This window comes from Bradysia coprophila, chromosome X, assembly GCF_014529535.1.
Source record: "Bradysia coprophila strain Holo2 chromosome X, BU_Bcop_v1, whole genome shotgun sequence".
In the NCBI taxonomy this organism is placed as follows: domain Eukaryota; kingdom Metazoa; phylum Arthropoda; class Insecta; order Diptera; family Sciaridae; genus Bradysia; species Bradysia coprophila.
In genome coordinates this window covers 1561174-1574708 of record NC_050737.1, presented here as the reverse complement: position 1 = coordinate 1574708, position 13535 = coordinate 1561174, and the positions used below count along the sequence as shown (strand labels likewise).

The 13535-nt window shown below is 37.2% G+C and overlaps 1 protein-coding gene across 1 annotated transcript; it reads left to right on the top strand.

Moving 5' to 3' along the window:
* The first annotated feature begins 4579 nt into the window (after nucleotides 1–4579).
* On the top strand, nucleotides 4580–9596 carry LOC119081772 (DDB1- and CUL4-associated factor 5). The gene is made up of 7 exons (XM_037190977.1): nucleotides 4580–5093; nucleotides 6626–6806; nucleotides 6865–7403; nucleotides 7469–7939; nucleotides 8002–8225; nucleotides 8289–8427; nucleotides 8498–9596. The coding sequence occupies exons 1-7, from the start codon at nucleotides 4892–4894 to the stop codon at nucleotides 9337–9339; spliced, it is 2598 nt and encodes an 865-aa protein (XP_037046872.1). The 5' UTR covers nucleotides 4580–4891; the 3' UTR covers nucleotides 9340–9596.
* The last annotated feature ends 3939 nt before the right edge of the window (nucleotides 9597–13535 follow it).

Sequence of the window (13535 nt, the reverse complement as noted above, 5' to 3'; positions counted from 1 at the left end):
CTGCTTTAGAAACATCCTATATTGCTCCCAGTTTGTCCTTCTGGGGTTTCTGAACCTCACTACCTTTGTCACCCACCCTTTCAAGCTGAACCTGATAGTTCTATGATCTGAAAAGCTGGGCGTCAGAGAGACCTTCCACGAATGGATTTGATCCGCTAAGTCCTCCGATGCAAGAGTGAGGTCCAGTACTTCTCTTCGATTCCTAGTCACAAACGTCGGAATGTTTCCTCTGTTCATGATACTAAGATTCGTATCTGCTATGAACTGGAGCAAGAGGAAGGAATAGTGTGGACGATTTTTATTTATTGTAATTTCTGTTTACGAAAAGATCGATTTTTTACTGGCTGTGCAATTTGGGCGGTCTTTTTTTCACTTATCTTACTAACAAGGCATCAGAACAGTCGGAGCGTTTGCTGCGACTTAGCCCAGTACAACCCGTAATCCTATTTCGTCCGCAACCATAATACGTCCGTAGCCCTAATAAGCCCGGAACCCTAATACGTCTACAACTCTCTAATGCGTCTGTTACCAAAATGCAAGTCAAGTTGGGCATTGGCAAATTTACTGAAACTGTTCATTTTTAAAATTGCGCATAGCGCAATTACGAAAGCCCGTACGAAGTACCTCTCAAATAAAACCAACAATTTACGACATTATTTTAGAAACCCAAAATTTTTTGCCAACTTTCCATTGGGTATTCAATTACCTCTCAAATGAAACGAAAACTAGCAAAATCGGTTGAGATTTACTCGATTTATGTGCAAAGAGCACTTAGGGCCGAGTAGCGGCCTTAGTACAAGGGCCCAAATTTGAAACTTTTTTCGCCATCATTCTATTCGGCATTCAATTATCTCTCAAATGAAACAAAAACTAGCAAAATCGGATGAGATTTACTCGATTTTTGTGCAAAAAACACTTAGGGCCGAGTAGCGGCCTTAGTCCAAGGGCCCAAATTTGAAACTTTTTTCGCCACGTTCTTTTCGGTATTCAATTACCTTCCATAAAAAACTAAATCTAACAAAATCGGATGAGATTTACTCGATTTATGTGCAAAAAGCACTTAGGGCCGAGTAGCGGCCTTAGTCCAAGTGCCCAAATTTGAAACTTTTTTTGCCATCATTCTATTCGGCATTCAATTATCTCTCAAACGAAGCAAAAACTAACAAAATCGGATGAGATTTACTCGATTTATGTGCAAAAAACACTTAGGGCCGAGTAGCGGCCTTAGTCCAAGGGCCCTAATTTGAAACTTTTTTCGCCACGTTCTTTTCAGTATTCAATTACCTTCCATAAAAAACTAAATCTAGCAAAATCGGATGAGATTTACTCGATTATGTGCAAAAAACACTTAGGGCCGAGTAACGACCTTTGAGCCCTCCCAACAAGCCCACGTTGCATCTAACCCAAAAACAATGTTCAGCAACTTTGTTCTACTCGTAGACAATACCTTTTATTTGATATATCACAAGCAACTATTGCGTGCGTATTTCGATAGATATCGTCGAAAGACTGAAAAACACCTATAGGGCCCTAGCTCTGGAAGGGCCGACCCTACCATGCCCATTTTCGAACTTGACCTTACTTTTGTCGATACCAATCGGGGGAAAAAAGAATTTTGAAAAAAGGTTGTGATTTGCTCAAGCTAGAGGGGTCACAGACGGACGGACGGCGCAATTTTAAAAATGAACAGTTTCAGTAAATTTGACAATGCCCAACTTGACTTGCATTTTGGTAACAGACGCATTAGAGGGTTGTAGACGTATTAGGGTTCCGGGCTTATTAGGGCTACGGACGTATTATGGTTGCGGACGAAATAGGATTACGGGTTGTACGGGGCTAAGTCGCAGCAAACGCTCCGACTGTTCTGATGCCTTGTTTTTTTTGTTCTTTCGGCCAGGAGTATTGCATCTTTTCATTTCGTCAATAACATTTTCCTTTACGACGGAGGGAAAGACTTTTCCCTAGGGATGGAAAGTCCATTTTCCCTTCCTAGTAAAGGAAACGAGAATTTCTTTCATTGTGGTCCTAAGGTCTCAAAACCTAGCGAAACAAAATGATATTGACTAAGTAAAGATGAATAAAGAGATATCTTATCTTGTTCTCTTGTTCAGGCAACCCAACACCCAACCAACGTATTTTGAAGTCTGCTTGACGTTTGATTTGGCAGGTATGTCACCACAGGTACAGGTTGCATCCCACAGTAAACATTTACCGTGTGACCACGGTGTGTATTGCATATTTTCGCACCGAGTCTCAAGACGACTGCAATTCTTGATGATTGATTGTCCAAACAATGATATCGACGGTCGGCTTACCAAAAACCGGATTCTTCTTGAGATGATGCGAGCAGACTGGCTTTTTGACAAGCATCTTTCTCGAAGGAAACGAAACGATCAGCAAGCTTGCTCATCATTATTGGGAATGATCATGATTTTTAAACTTGTTTATTTGTTGGTATATCAGCATTTGATTCTTCTTTTCATTCATCAATTGTCAATATTTCATCTTTTGTTTGCATGATTTGAAATCTCAAACTTTCCTAAATCTTCTATTTTTTCGCAACGAACATTGAATCCACATATGTAATGTCTGTAATAGAATTTTTCACCATTTCATCTAAATTCATTAGATTCTGTTTAAAAAGTCAACATGGCGTTGACCGTAGAAGGTGCATAATTTTCGGAATGGCAAGACAACAGACCACTCAATCACAGCACTGCTACAGTAGCAGTGCTGCGACTCAATTTAAAAATAAAAAGTAGATTCGTGGGCGTGATAATTAAACCTACTGGAGTGATAATTTTTACGTTCTGATCAGCTGTAAGTGTGTTTCCCTGTGGGAATTTAACTCATTTTATTTATGCTAAAAGAATTATTTACGAAAGTCTCAAGAATTGTTCTTTGAACGGAAGTCCGAACACAAGTGGACCACCGCTATCAGCCTGTGCAGACGTTTCAAACACTATTCAAGCTGAAATTATTTATTCTGCATGCGCCTCCTAATTCGTCAAAATAAACATTTGGATACAGGTGCATAATATTTATTACATGCTAAGGGCGGCAAATCTAGTGCTCGAAACACGAAAAGTGCGTCAGTTTTTACTTTCCATAATTTTGTGTGTGATTCAAAGAACTTTCTTTGTTACAAATAAGTTCCATGACGAATTAGTTGGCACCATTAATCGATTGTACAGAGTAAACCAACGTTCAATTTAATGTCAAGACGACGATTTCTGGAATTGACCGAGTACATGAGGCCAAACTCACCATTCTGCAACTCACACAGAGGAACGAATTGACAATTCAAAAATTAGATGCTGTTGATGGCAATCTTTTGAATGCTGTTGAGCTCGAGAAAGAAATAGAGAAAAATACACCAAGATCGAAGACGAGAGTCAGCAAATCAATTCATTAGAGGCGGACATCAAAAATTACAAAACAAAAATTTGTGCATTGTAGCAGCGCGACCAAATGTATGACCTACTAATTAATGAGCATAAGTGACTCAATAAGCAATTGAGAACTACATTGGAAGACTATCGAAGACTGGAATTGGAATGTAGAAAATGAAGAACTTGGACGTCAGCTCTCTCTGTATAAAATGTACGAGAAAAAATGTCTTGAAGAAGAATCCGTTCGATACAACATACTGAAACGGAAAGTGGAGAAACTTGAGGAGGAAGAAGAGGCCAAAACTATCAAGAAATGTAGAATAATATGAAAAGAAGAGAAAGTAAAAGAATTATGAATATCCGCGGTGTCCTCACCATTACCATCATTACTAAATTCTCTGGTAGTGAACTCAAATGAGTTTAATGGATGGAGGATTGGAGGAATGGAAGGAAAATGCACTTTCACAATGGAAACAATGGATCCGATTTGCCGCGAAATTAATGGTGTTAAGATTCCTTTTACAAATGAGGTCTGTTTGACTCACCAACATGGGATTGTAATGACTGACCACTACATTTGATCGAAGATTTTGAGAGATTGATTTAAAAAATCTTTTACTTCATTTGTTTTGAACATGCCTTTTGCTATATAAGACCTCATAGTCGGACCTTGTCGTTCATAATTGCTGACGTTGTCGATAACAGATGACAGCCGTCTGTAACAGGTTAATGATATTGAAAAAACCTAGAATCAATATGGAACTTAGTTCGTCAAAAGACATGCGACGCGACGCATAAGTGGTAACCAGCAAAAGTGAAAAAATGATTTTTACGACACATCGTAAACGTGTCCTCCTCGGCATCGCCTCGTTAGGACAACGCTACGACCAGTTATTAAAAAAATCCACTTTGCACCACTCTTAACAAAAAATCCTAAAACAAAAATGAAATACTTTATGTATCACTGTAAACCCCATTCATAAAAAGCTCGTTACCTGCATGATTATCGTATTCGAATCGGTATCATATAAAGCGTGAGTATCCGAAGAGTACGTGTACTTTAGGCCGCATACTCTCGATGTGTTCTGTGTAATGTACTTTATCAAGTGTAAACAAATATCATATTTCCCCAAACATAAAACAGCTGATCTCTGTCAATTTCCAACTGACTGCCAACTGAAAAGTACAGCTTTATTCTCATTGTTATGGTGTACACCCAGCTCAAAAACGTCAATGAAAAAAATATTTTTCGTGAATCGTATTGTAGAGATTCGATACGAGAGAAACACTGACAAAAAAGCAATTTTATTCATTTTACCGACAAAAAAAACTCATTGAATTTATGGTCGTTTGACCACTGCATTGGATATAATAAATGAAACGAAATTTTCCACAATCAATTTGATGAACTGTGTGCGGTGGTGTACACACTTTATATTTTGTTTGACGTCCATCCATTGTTAAAAGAGACACAAAAATTATATTATAACTTGAACAAAATGGCACGGCCGTTTGTGGGGCCCAATTCGGTTGGGCATGTAATCAATCGTCAAATGGGGCAAAATGTTCACAACTTTCGGAAAACGATATTCAGAGAGCGGTTGAATGTGGCGAAAACTTTATACAAAAAGGATTTGATATCACATTTTGGGTGCGTTAATGCCATCGAATTTTCGGAGGAAGGCGAATGGCTAATTTCTGGTGAGTCGTTACTTTTTTCCGATTTTAAGTTTTTGTTGAGTTTGTAATGAGGAATCTGATACTTTTGCCAAGAGAATCCGTTATGATACCTTTGCCTCAATTAAAGTGCGTTTGTAATTTTTGTACTTGAAGTGCGATCCCTAATGTTGTAAGGAAATGAAGAGGATATGAGTTCAAGAACTGGACTCCACTTACTGGAGTCGTATAGGAAACATTATAAAAAATCTGATTTTTAAATGTTGGAATATTTTCGTAAAAGTGAAATAATTTTGGATTTATCCTTTGGGTGCACCACAACTTGAATTTTACCCAAAGCCTAAATATCCCAATCATTCATCCTGACCAGTTCTCATTTCAGTTACAGTCAAGTGCTAAAAAATTGTTTGAAATAAAAAGAGAACATGTAAATAGACTGATTGCATCATGATGATTGACTGGTCGTGCTACTATGTCGTAATTACGATTTTTCATATTTTTGTTTTAAGTACACAAGTACAGACATAATGTTGATTATCGAACTACAAGTTTTCTTTGAAAAAAGAAAGAAGGTAAATAGAGACGCATTTGTCCGTTGCATCCTATACACGAATTTGGAACATTTAACGGACATTCTGAAATCTCTCTCCACTCCACAGAATTTTATTATCGTTTACTTGCTAAGCTCAATATCGTTTTATGTTCCACAACCAAGACATATACAGGTTCCAGGTTGAAATTGGATTTCAATCTGAGCCTTTGAATTGAAATATTTAAATCTACACAGGTTTTCACTTCTTATTAAGTGCCTACCTATTAGGAATCAACAAATGTTATTTAGCGAATTTAATTACGACGTCAAATTCGCTTCTCTTGTAAGATTTGCACCTTGTGGTCTCCTCTAAGTGCAGTAGAGAAAATGTAGAGGGTTTTCGTGTGCCACTTCGCCTGTGAATACACTATTATGAGATGCTATTTACACACCTGTGAATGGCACCTTCATGATAGCCTCGCAAGTAATTACTGCTTATAATCATATGGAAATGAAACATTTAACAATTTGAGACATTTTATCATTCGTGTGATGAAAGATGCTGAATATTCGTAAACCACACTTACAGTTGTTTCGCCAACAATAACAAGTCCTAGGCTTCCACTATCTCTAAAAGTACTTTAACTAGCTTATGTCCAAATTCAATGACTTAGACATACAGTAATTAACTGGATGTAAAAAATAGAATGTAGTGCGGTACCAAACTTAGACCCTACTTTTTATGTAAAAGGTCAAAACAATATCGGAACATTACATCCAAAGATTTCGAAGCACGTTAACCGATTCAGTGTCCAAATTTTCACTGCTAGAGTGGATTTCTTCATGCAGTTGGAATAGCTCTTTAATAAAACGTTTTGCTTGTTGATATAGCAACACTACTAGAATGTATCTCTTATCTCTCATCGTCGATACATATGACAAAAACGGATTTAAGAGGGTTTAATAATGAGCTGTCTTAGTCTGAACATCTAATAACTTACGTGAATCCATTTTATCCGTTCAGGTGGAGATGATCGTCGAGTACTGCTTTGGCATTTGGAGGAAGCAATCGCTGGAAAGTCTGAACCACGAGCGATGGAAAAGCAACACGAAAGCAATATTTTTTGTCTCGGTTTCAACAGCAACAATACCAGAATATTTTCGGGAGGAAATGATGACATGGTCAACGTTCATGACGTGCACACGTGAGTCGAAATACCTTAAATGTAATTTAAGCCAGACTAACTTTGCACATCAATTCAGTGGCAGCGCGGTGGATGTATTTCTTCACGCCAAACCGGTATATGGACTGTCTATTGACCGAACAAACAATCAAATTTTTGCTAGTGCTGGTGAAGATGGTCGTGTGTTGGTGTTTGATATGCGCCAAGGTACCGAAGCTATGTCACTAGCCAAATACCGTGCTCCATCCCATGCTGTACAATTCCATCCGATGGATGGCAATTTTGTGATAACAGCTAATGGAAAAGAAGGAGCTGCCTTTTGGGACTTACGCCAGCCGAAAGTACCTGTGTTCCGTTATGGTGCTGACGATGCGGCCGAAAATTGTATGAGCGTGCGATTCAATACGTTGGGCACACAGGTGCTAGCTCTAAGACGACGTTTACCGCCGATCTTGTACAATTCATACTCACCGACTCCCGTCTGCCAGTTCTATCATTCCGACTATTACAATTCGTGTACGATGAAAAGTTGTTCATTTGCTGGCGAAAATGATGATTACGTTCTGTCCGGTTCGGATGATTTTAATTTGTACGTTTGGAAGGTCTCACATTCGGATAGTAAGTCGTCCACCAAAATTGTATTTTAAACTGACAATAACATCCAACTCAATTTTGTTCAACAGGCAACAAATCAAATCAATGGATTGACACACATCATATGGTCCTACATGGCCATCGCTCAATTGTAAATCAGGTGCGTTACAATGCACAAAAATGCATAATCGCCTCATCTGGCGTGGAAAAACTGGTCAAATTATGGCGTCCATTCGAAACTGAAGACTGGAAGGGGTCACTGGTAGAAGATAGTGCTGACAATTTGCGCGATGTATTCAGTCACGATGAATACGCTTCGTTGCTATATGCCAGTGACCATAATATGGCTCACGATTACACTCAACAGAACACCACCGAGGATCCACGAATGATGGCTTTCTTCGATTCATTGGTTCAACGAGAAATCGAAGGCTGGAATAGCTCGGAGGATACGGATTCCGATAAGAGTAGTCAGCATAGTTCTGATGGCAGCTCTAGACCAACATCACCCGAAACATCAGGGAGTGATTCACCAAACAATTTTTTAACAAATGGAAATGGTAAGCATAACTGACAGCAGGGTTTTCGCGGTAATTTTATGTTTCATCTCTTTCGCGTTTAGGCGAACCGTGCCGACGTCCTCGACTCGCAGTGATACCACGTACGATATACGCAAATCGTATCGCCTATTTAATAGCAACCAAACGGAACACACTGAAGAGATTAGCTTTAAGGGGTGCCGCACAAACAGAACGTCGCGTTAAGTCGGCGAAATTTGGTAGCAGGAAAATGTCTGCCCGAATAACCCGAAAAGGCAACGGAAAACGACCAGGTCGACTCGGATTGGTTTGTTCAAATGAAAACACTGTACTTGCGCTCACTTAACTGATTTCATTCTTATTTTCACAGAACTGTCGTAAACGATCTCACGATAATCACAGTGACAATGATGCTCCACACAAAAAAGTTCCATCGCGACGAACAATGCAACATTTGAATACCTCAAATTACAGACTATTTAGACGTAAGACTAAGGCTCCACGAGTTGGTGAGTAACACGTTGATCGAGCCTAGCTTTAAGGTTGTTTCGATTCAAAGAATTGTTTTGTATATTGCAGAGTCACCATGTACATCCGATGATGTACCCTCCTCGTCGACGGAACGGCTTCGAAATATTCCTTCGACATCCCATTCAGTTTCGACGAATTTCAACAACACCTCATCAGCGAATGTGCAATGTACAGATACCAAGTTGACGTCAAGTGACGATGATGGGATTGATTTCAATATTACGAACAACGCAGTACCGGTACCGAGTACTAGCACAGGTATCACATCCAATGGTCATCTGTTCCGTTTAGCTCAATCCCATGCAGATTCGGACGATGATCCAAGTCCCGAAAACAGTCCACGTGCAATACCAGTACCGATCAATGGATCGCATCACAGTTTGAGTGTGAACAATTACTCGTCCGGCATCGATGATGAACGTCCGAATCGCTACAGCAGTTCGCGTCGTCGCAAAACAAACATATCGATGAATCGAAACCAGAACAACTTCGGTCACTATTCAAGTCATTCGAATTCGCGACTGTCGAGCAGTTGCTCGGAAGACGATGATGCGTCCAGTAACGATAGTCTGCTTCCATTTTTCGACAATAAGAAACGAAAAATGGCCCAAAATGGTAATGCTGAGGTGGAAGTGGTTGCCGATGAAAATGAACTAACCACATCCACTCATCAGTCATGGTTGAATTTCACACCAGATAGTGGTATATCAGTCGTAGGCGGTAGCAGTACATCCAGTGCACCGCCATCGACTAGTCGACACGATGGCAATAATAATGCAAATGGTCTCCGGAATAATGGCGACTCGTCGATGAAATTGTTTCAACAGAAAGTGGCCAGAGTTAGACGGAATTATCGAAACAATTTCGGCGACGATTCGGACAGTGATTGAGCCATAAATGAATTTGAATAGAGTAGATTCGTAAAGCCCCGCCCGCTGAACGTAATAAATATATTTTTATGGCCGTCATGTTAAACTAATCACTTTACGTTTTATGAGTATATGTAAAATTGAAGAATTTTTATTTTTAAAATCAAAAACAATTCTCTCGCGTCTTTTTCTTATCGATTTAAGAAATTCATTATTTTTTTGTCAATTTTTTCTTGTCTGAACTTTGATTTAATAATAATAATAATAATTTAAGAGGCCGCAATGCATTTTACTTTATAATAATTTGTTGTTGAGTGAATTATGCCTTGATTGACATACACGAAAGGAATTGGTGAAAGGTTCTACATCAGAAGACTTCGAGCTCGGTAAGTATGAACTCGTTAAAAACTCTCTTTCACTCGTCCCTACTAAATCTATCGACTTTTAATTGGCTACCTCAGATAAACTACAGTGAAAACTGTGTGCTTAAGGAATAGATTCCAAAATAGCCTACTGAAATCGGACCCCATTTTCCTAGGGAGTCATTTTCCATTTTTAAAAAGCTCATGTGTAGCTTGTTAAACGGCTGGGTCTACGACAGGAAACGTTTGACGTATGGTGTCAATGGAAAGCCGAGATCATGTTGTAGAAGCTTACCGATGCAGTCAAAAAGTTTCCATTTCTTTAACGACTCAAGATATCTCAAAGTAGATGAGTCCACAACCCAATAAGAACCTATTTGCCCCGTGACTACATGACATCAGCTTGACACCATCGATCGATGGCCACGTTAATCGTTGTCTGTGGGAGAAATTCGCATAAAATAATTTTTTTCGGTATTCGATCAATAAAGTGGATCCCTTTTTCAATATCCGGGGAGTTTTTACAACATACAGAAATGAAATACAGATGAGAATAGTCGATAAATTCTGCATATGAGAGTTCGAGTTCAGGTTAATATAAAAGGTTGTGAAAATAGAAGACCAACGACGAACCAACGGTGAACGAAATAATAAGAGACTGAGTTCAAATGTTCTAGTATAAAAGTTTATTCGACTGATCACAACGAGTGATGATTAAAGACTAAAGAATTGCATATCCAGCAGAAGGCTGGTGCATAAACAATTTACGCTCATATCAGTGTTGGCAAATTATCTTCACAAATCTATTTAATGAGATGACCATGAGCAAAGGCTCTATACCAGGCAAAAGTTGACCGATTTTTAAACGTTGGATTCGTTCCTTACATCCGCCGTTTATACAATGACAACAAATGAATGAGGGTGATATGGATTTTTATTGTGCGCGAAATTTTTGAAAACGAATGATTTTTGTGGAATTTTTTTTATTTTTATATTTTTTTAAGGTATTTTAGGTTTTAGGTTTAGAGTGATATATATTTGATCACCCTAAATACCATAAAAATCCATATCACCCTCATTCATTTGTTGTCATTGTATAAACGGCGGATGTAAGGAACGAATCCAACGTTTAAAAATCGGTCAACTTTTGCCTGGTATAGAGCCTTTGCCATGAGATATTTATTTGCACTGACAGCCAATTGGAAATCAAATTTCACCTCTTCACGAGTCGTAGAATGCATACACTTACTTCAATCAGTATCAATGACTAGTCACTCTGGTGTGTGTATGTACCAGGAGACAGTGACCTCACAGTAAATGAAGAAGCTGATAAAACTGACTCCCACCGTAGTCCCCGAAGCGTATCGTGTCAGCATCTACCCTTTTCGGCATGATAACTGTTGTTTAAAGAATGTGACGAATTAAATTCAACCGTTGTTAGTTCGACGAATATCTTTAGTGATAAGATCGATACACTGTGTATTTAGCAACCTTTGTTACAAGGGCAGTACCTTTTATTTGATTAATAAATGTTTTCTTCTGGAACTTCCTCCACCAACTGGAAGTCTCATAGGTATACTAACCACACCAAAAGCTGTACCAAATAAACGAACAACACAATTCTTTGACTACAATAGTATGATGAACGAAAGAAACAACATTTTTTTTTTTAACTTTTTAAGCATTTTTTTTAATTAAAAAAATTAAAAACAATCTAGTCTTGGGTTATTTTAAATTATTTTTCTTCTCTTCTTTTTTTATAAACATTTAAAATTCAAAATGTAAGGCTTAATAATTTCAATTAATCATCATTTTTATCATGCATAGAATACACAGAAAGACTGTAACTAAAGTTTCTTTTTTCTTTCTTTTAATTTTTTAAAGAAAAAAATAATTTAAACAAAAACTCTACAACGATCTTCTCTTTTTTGCTTTTTTTTTTTAAATATACATCGACTGTTGCTTTTGCCATTGTGTGTGGCAATTTTTTTTTCTCTAAATTTCTTATACATTTGGGGATAAAGTTTGTGTTCATTTTTTTTTTAATGAAAGAAATAGTAGGGGATATAAATCACACAAATTTTATAAAAACTAAAAAAAGGAATTAAGCTAAACTAACGAAAAAAAGAAGATTCTCTTAAAATAATACCACAATAAAAATGATTTCAGTTTCATTTTGTTTAAAGTTTTAAAGTTAAAATTAAAAGATTGTTATAAACGTTAAACATTGAATTAAAATTAGTGAAAAATTTTTCTACAGTTACTTTTTTTGATATATACGTATGAATATATAAATAAATCGGCCTAATTTTTTTTTTTATAATTTTTTATTCATTTGTCCATTTTGCTAAATCTCAGTCATCTCAGTTATCGAAAAAGTTTTTTCATCCGCACAAATATACATTTTTATACGAATATACTTTTGTTCGGATGAAGAAACTTTTTCTAAATGATGTTGCACAGTTAGTGGATACATTTTTTTATATATTTAATATTTGCACGACTAAAAAGGATAAATTAATTATTATTTTTCGTCATTTAATTTAGATTGCAAATAAAAAAGGCTTACGAGTGATCTTATATTTCAAATTGGTGTTTTTCTTATTTATTCACGTTGGCTGTTATAAAAACATTTTTATTTTTAGAATTCTACGATTTCTATTGTGGTCTATTATGCAGAAAAATCGTTAAAAATTGTCCACCACCTCAAAAATTCAATGCCGAGTCAAAATGTTCTGTTTTATTGCTTTGACTAGACCAAATTGTTGAAAAAATTTACTTTTATTCAAACAAGGGTGAACGAGACGTGTTACCGTTTACAATCAAAGTTGGACGATCAACAAGGACAAACAATGCTGATTTCGGTGTATCAGACCTCATCAGTGCACCTATGTCTTGCGATTAAGTCATATCAAGGCATATCAGCCCGACACCAACTGAAATGAGCAATCATTTCAATTGTACGAGCGTACATACACTTCTTCGTCACTTGTTTCGTTCACCCTTGGTTGAATAAAAGAAATCTTTTTCAACAAATTGGTCTAGTCAAAGCAATACAACATTTAGTTAATGTCGAATTACTGGCCAAGCAATACAACAATTTTAAATAAAATGTTCTACACTTAAAACTGTGAATGAAGAATCTTCTCGGTCATAAATCGGTTTATCTAAATTCACCCAAATCTTAGTATTTCGAGGCCGATACGTCAAAAATATTATTTATGAGTCAAAGACATATATGGGGGGATTCATAGTCAACCATTTTTTTAAAAATGTGTCATTAGCATCGAACTATTGTGCTAGGCCGCGTGTCTAAATGGTATTACCTCCGCCCATATATTTACCTTGGAAACAACAACTCAGAAAAAAAAGTGTTCATCGTAAATTTGCTGGCTGTGCAAATATACTCAAATTGAAGTGTCTACCTAAACCTAATTCAAACACTTTCCATCATCCATTTTTCTAGACGAATTCTGATCGTCTTCTGATCTGGTCTTTGGCAAAGAAAACAATTAAAATGTTGGACATTTAAATGGTTTTCTCTGCTGACTACACTAAAATGTATGACATTTTAACGGTTAACTATGACAGAATTGAAAAAGAGACGCGATAGAGAATGACAGAAGTAGAAGGACGGTTAGTTCAGATTTAATTGAAAAATAATTAGAATTCTATCTGAACAGCCAGTTTCGAAATTATCTAGATATTCCCGTCATCCTGAATCAGGTCTGATTTGTATTTAATAGTTATTTCTGCCACAGAGTGATAAATGCTTTTTTGGCACTAGATGTGTAGATTGTCACTTGAGGCCGTGTGTGACATTGCACATCGTGTGCCTAATTATTTATGACCGAG

Coding starts and splice junctions, on each gene's coding strand:
- LOC119081772 (XM_037190977.1), top strand. CDS start 4,892: ATGGCACGGCCGTTTGTGGGGCCCAATTCGGTTGGGCATGTAATCAAT. Junction 5,094..6,625: donor AGGCGAATGGCTAATTTCTG/GTGAGTCGTTAC, acceptor TTATCCGTTCAG/GTGGAGATGATCGTCGAGTA. Junction 8,226..8,288: donor GACCAGGTCGACTCGGATTG/GTTTGTTCAAAT, acceptor TTATTTTCACAG/AACTGTCGTAAACGATCTCA.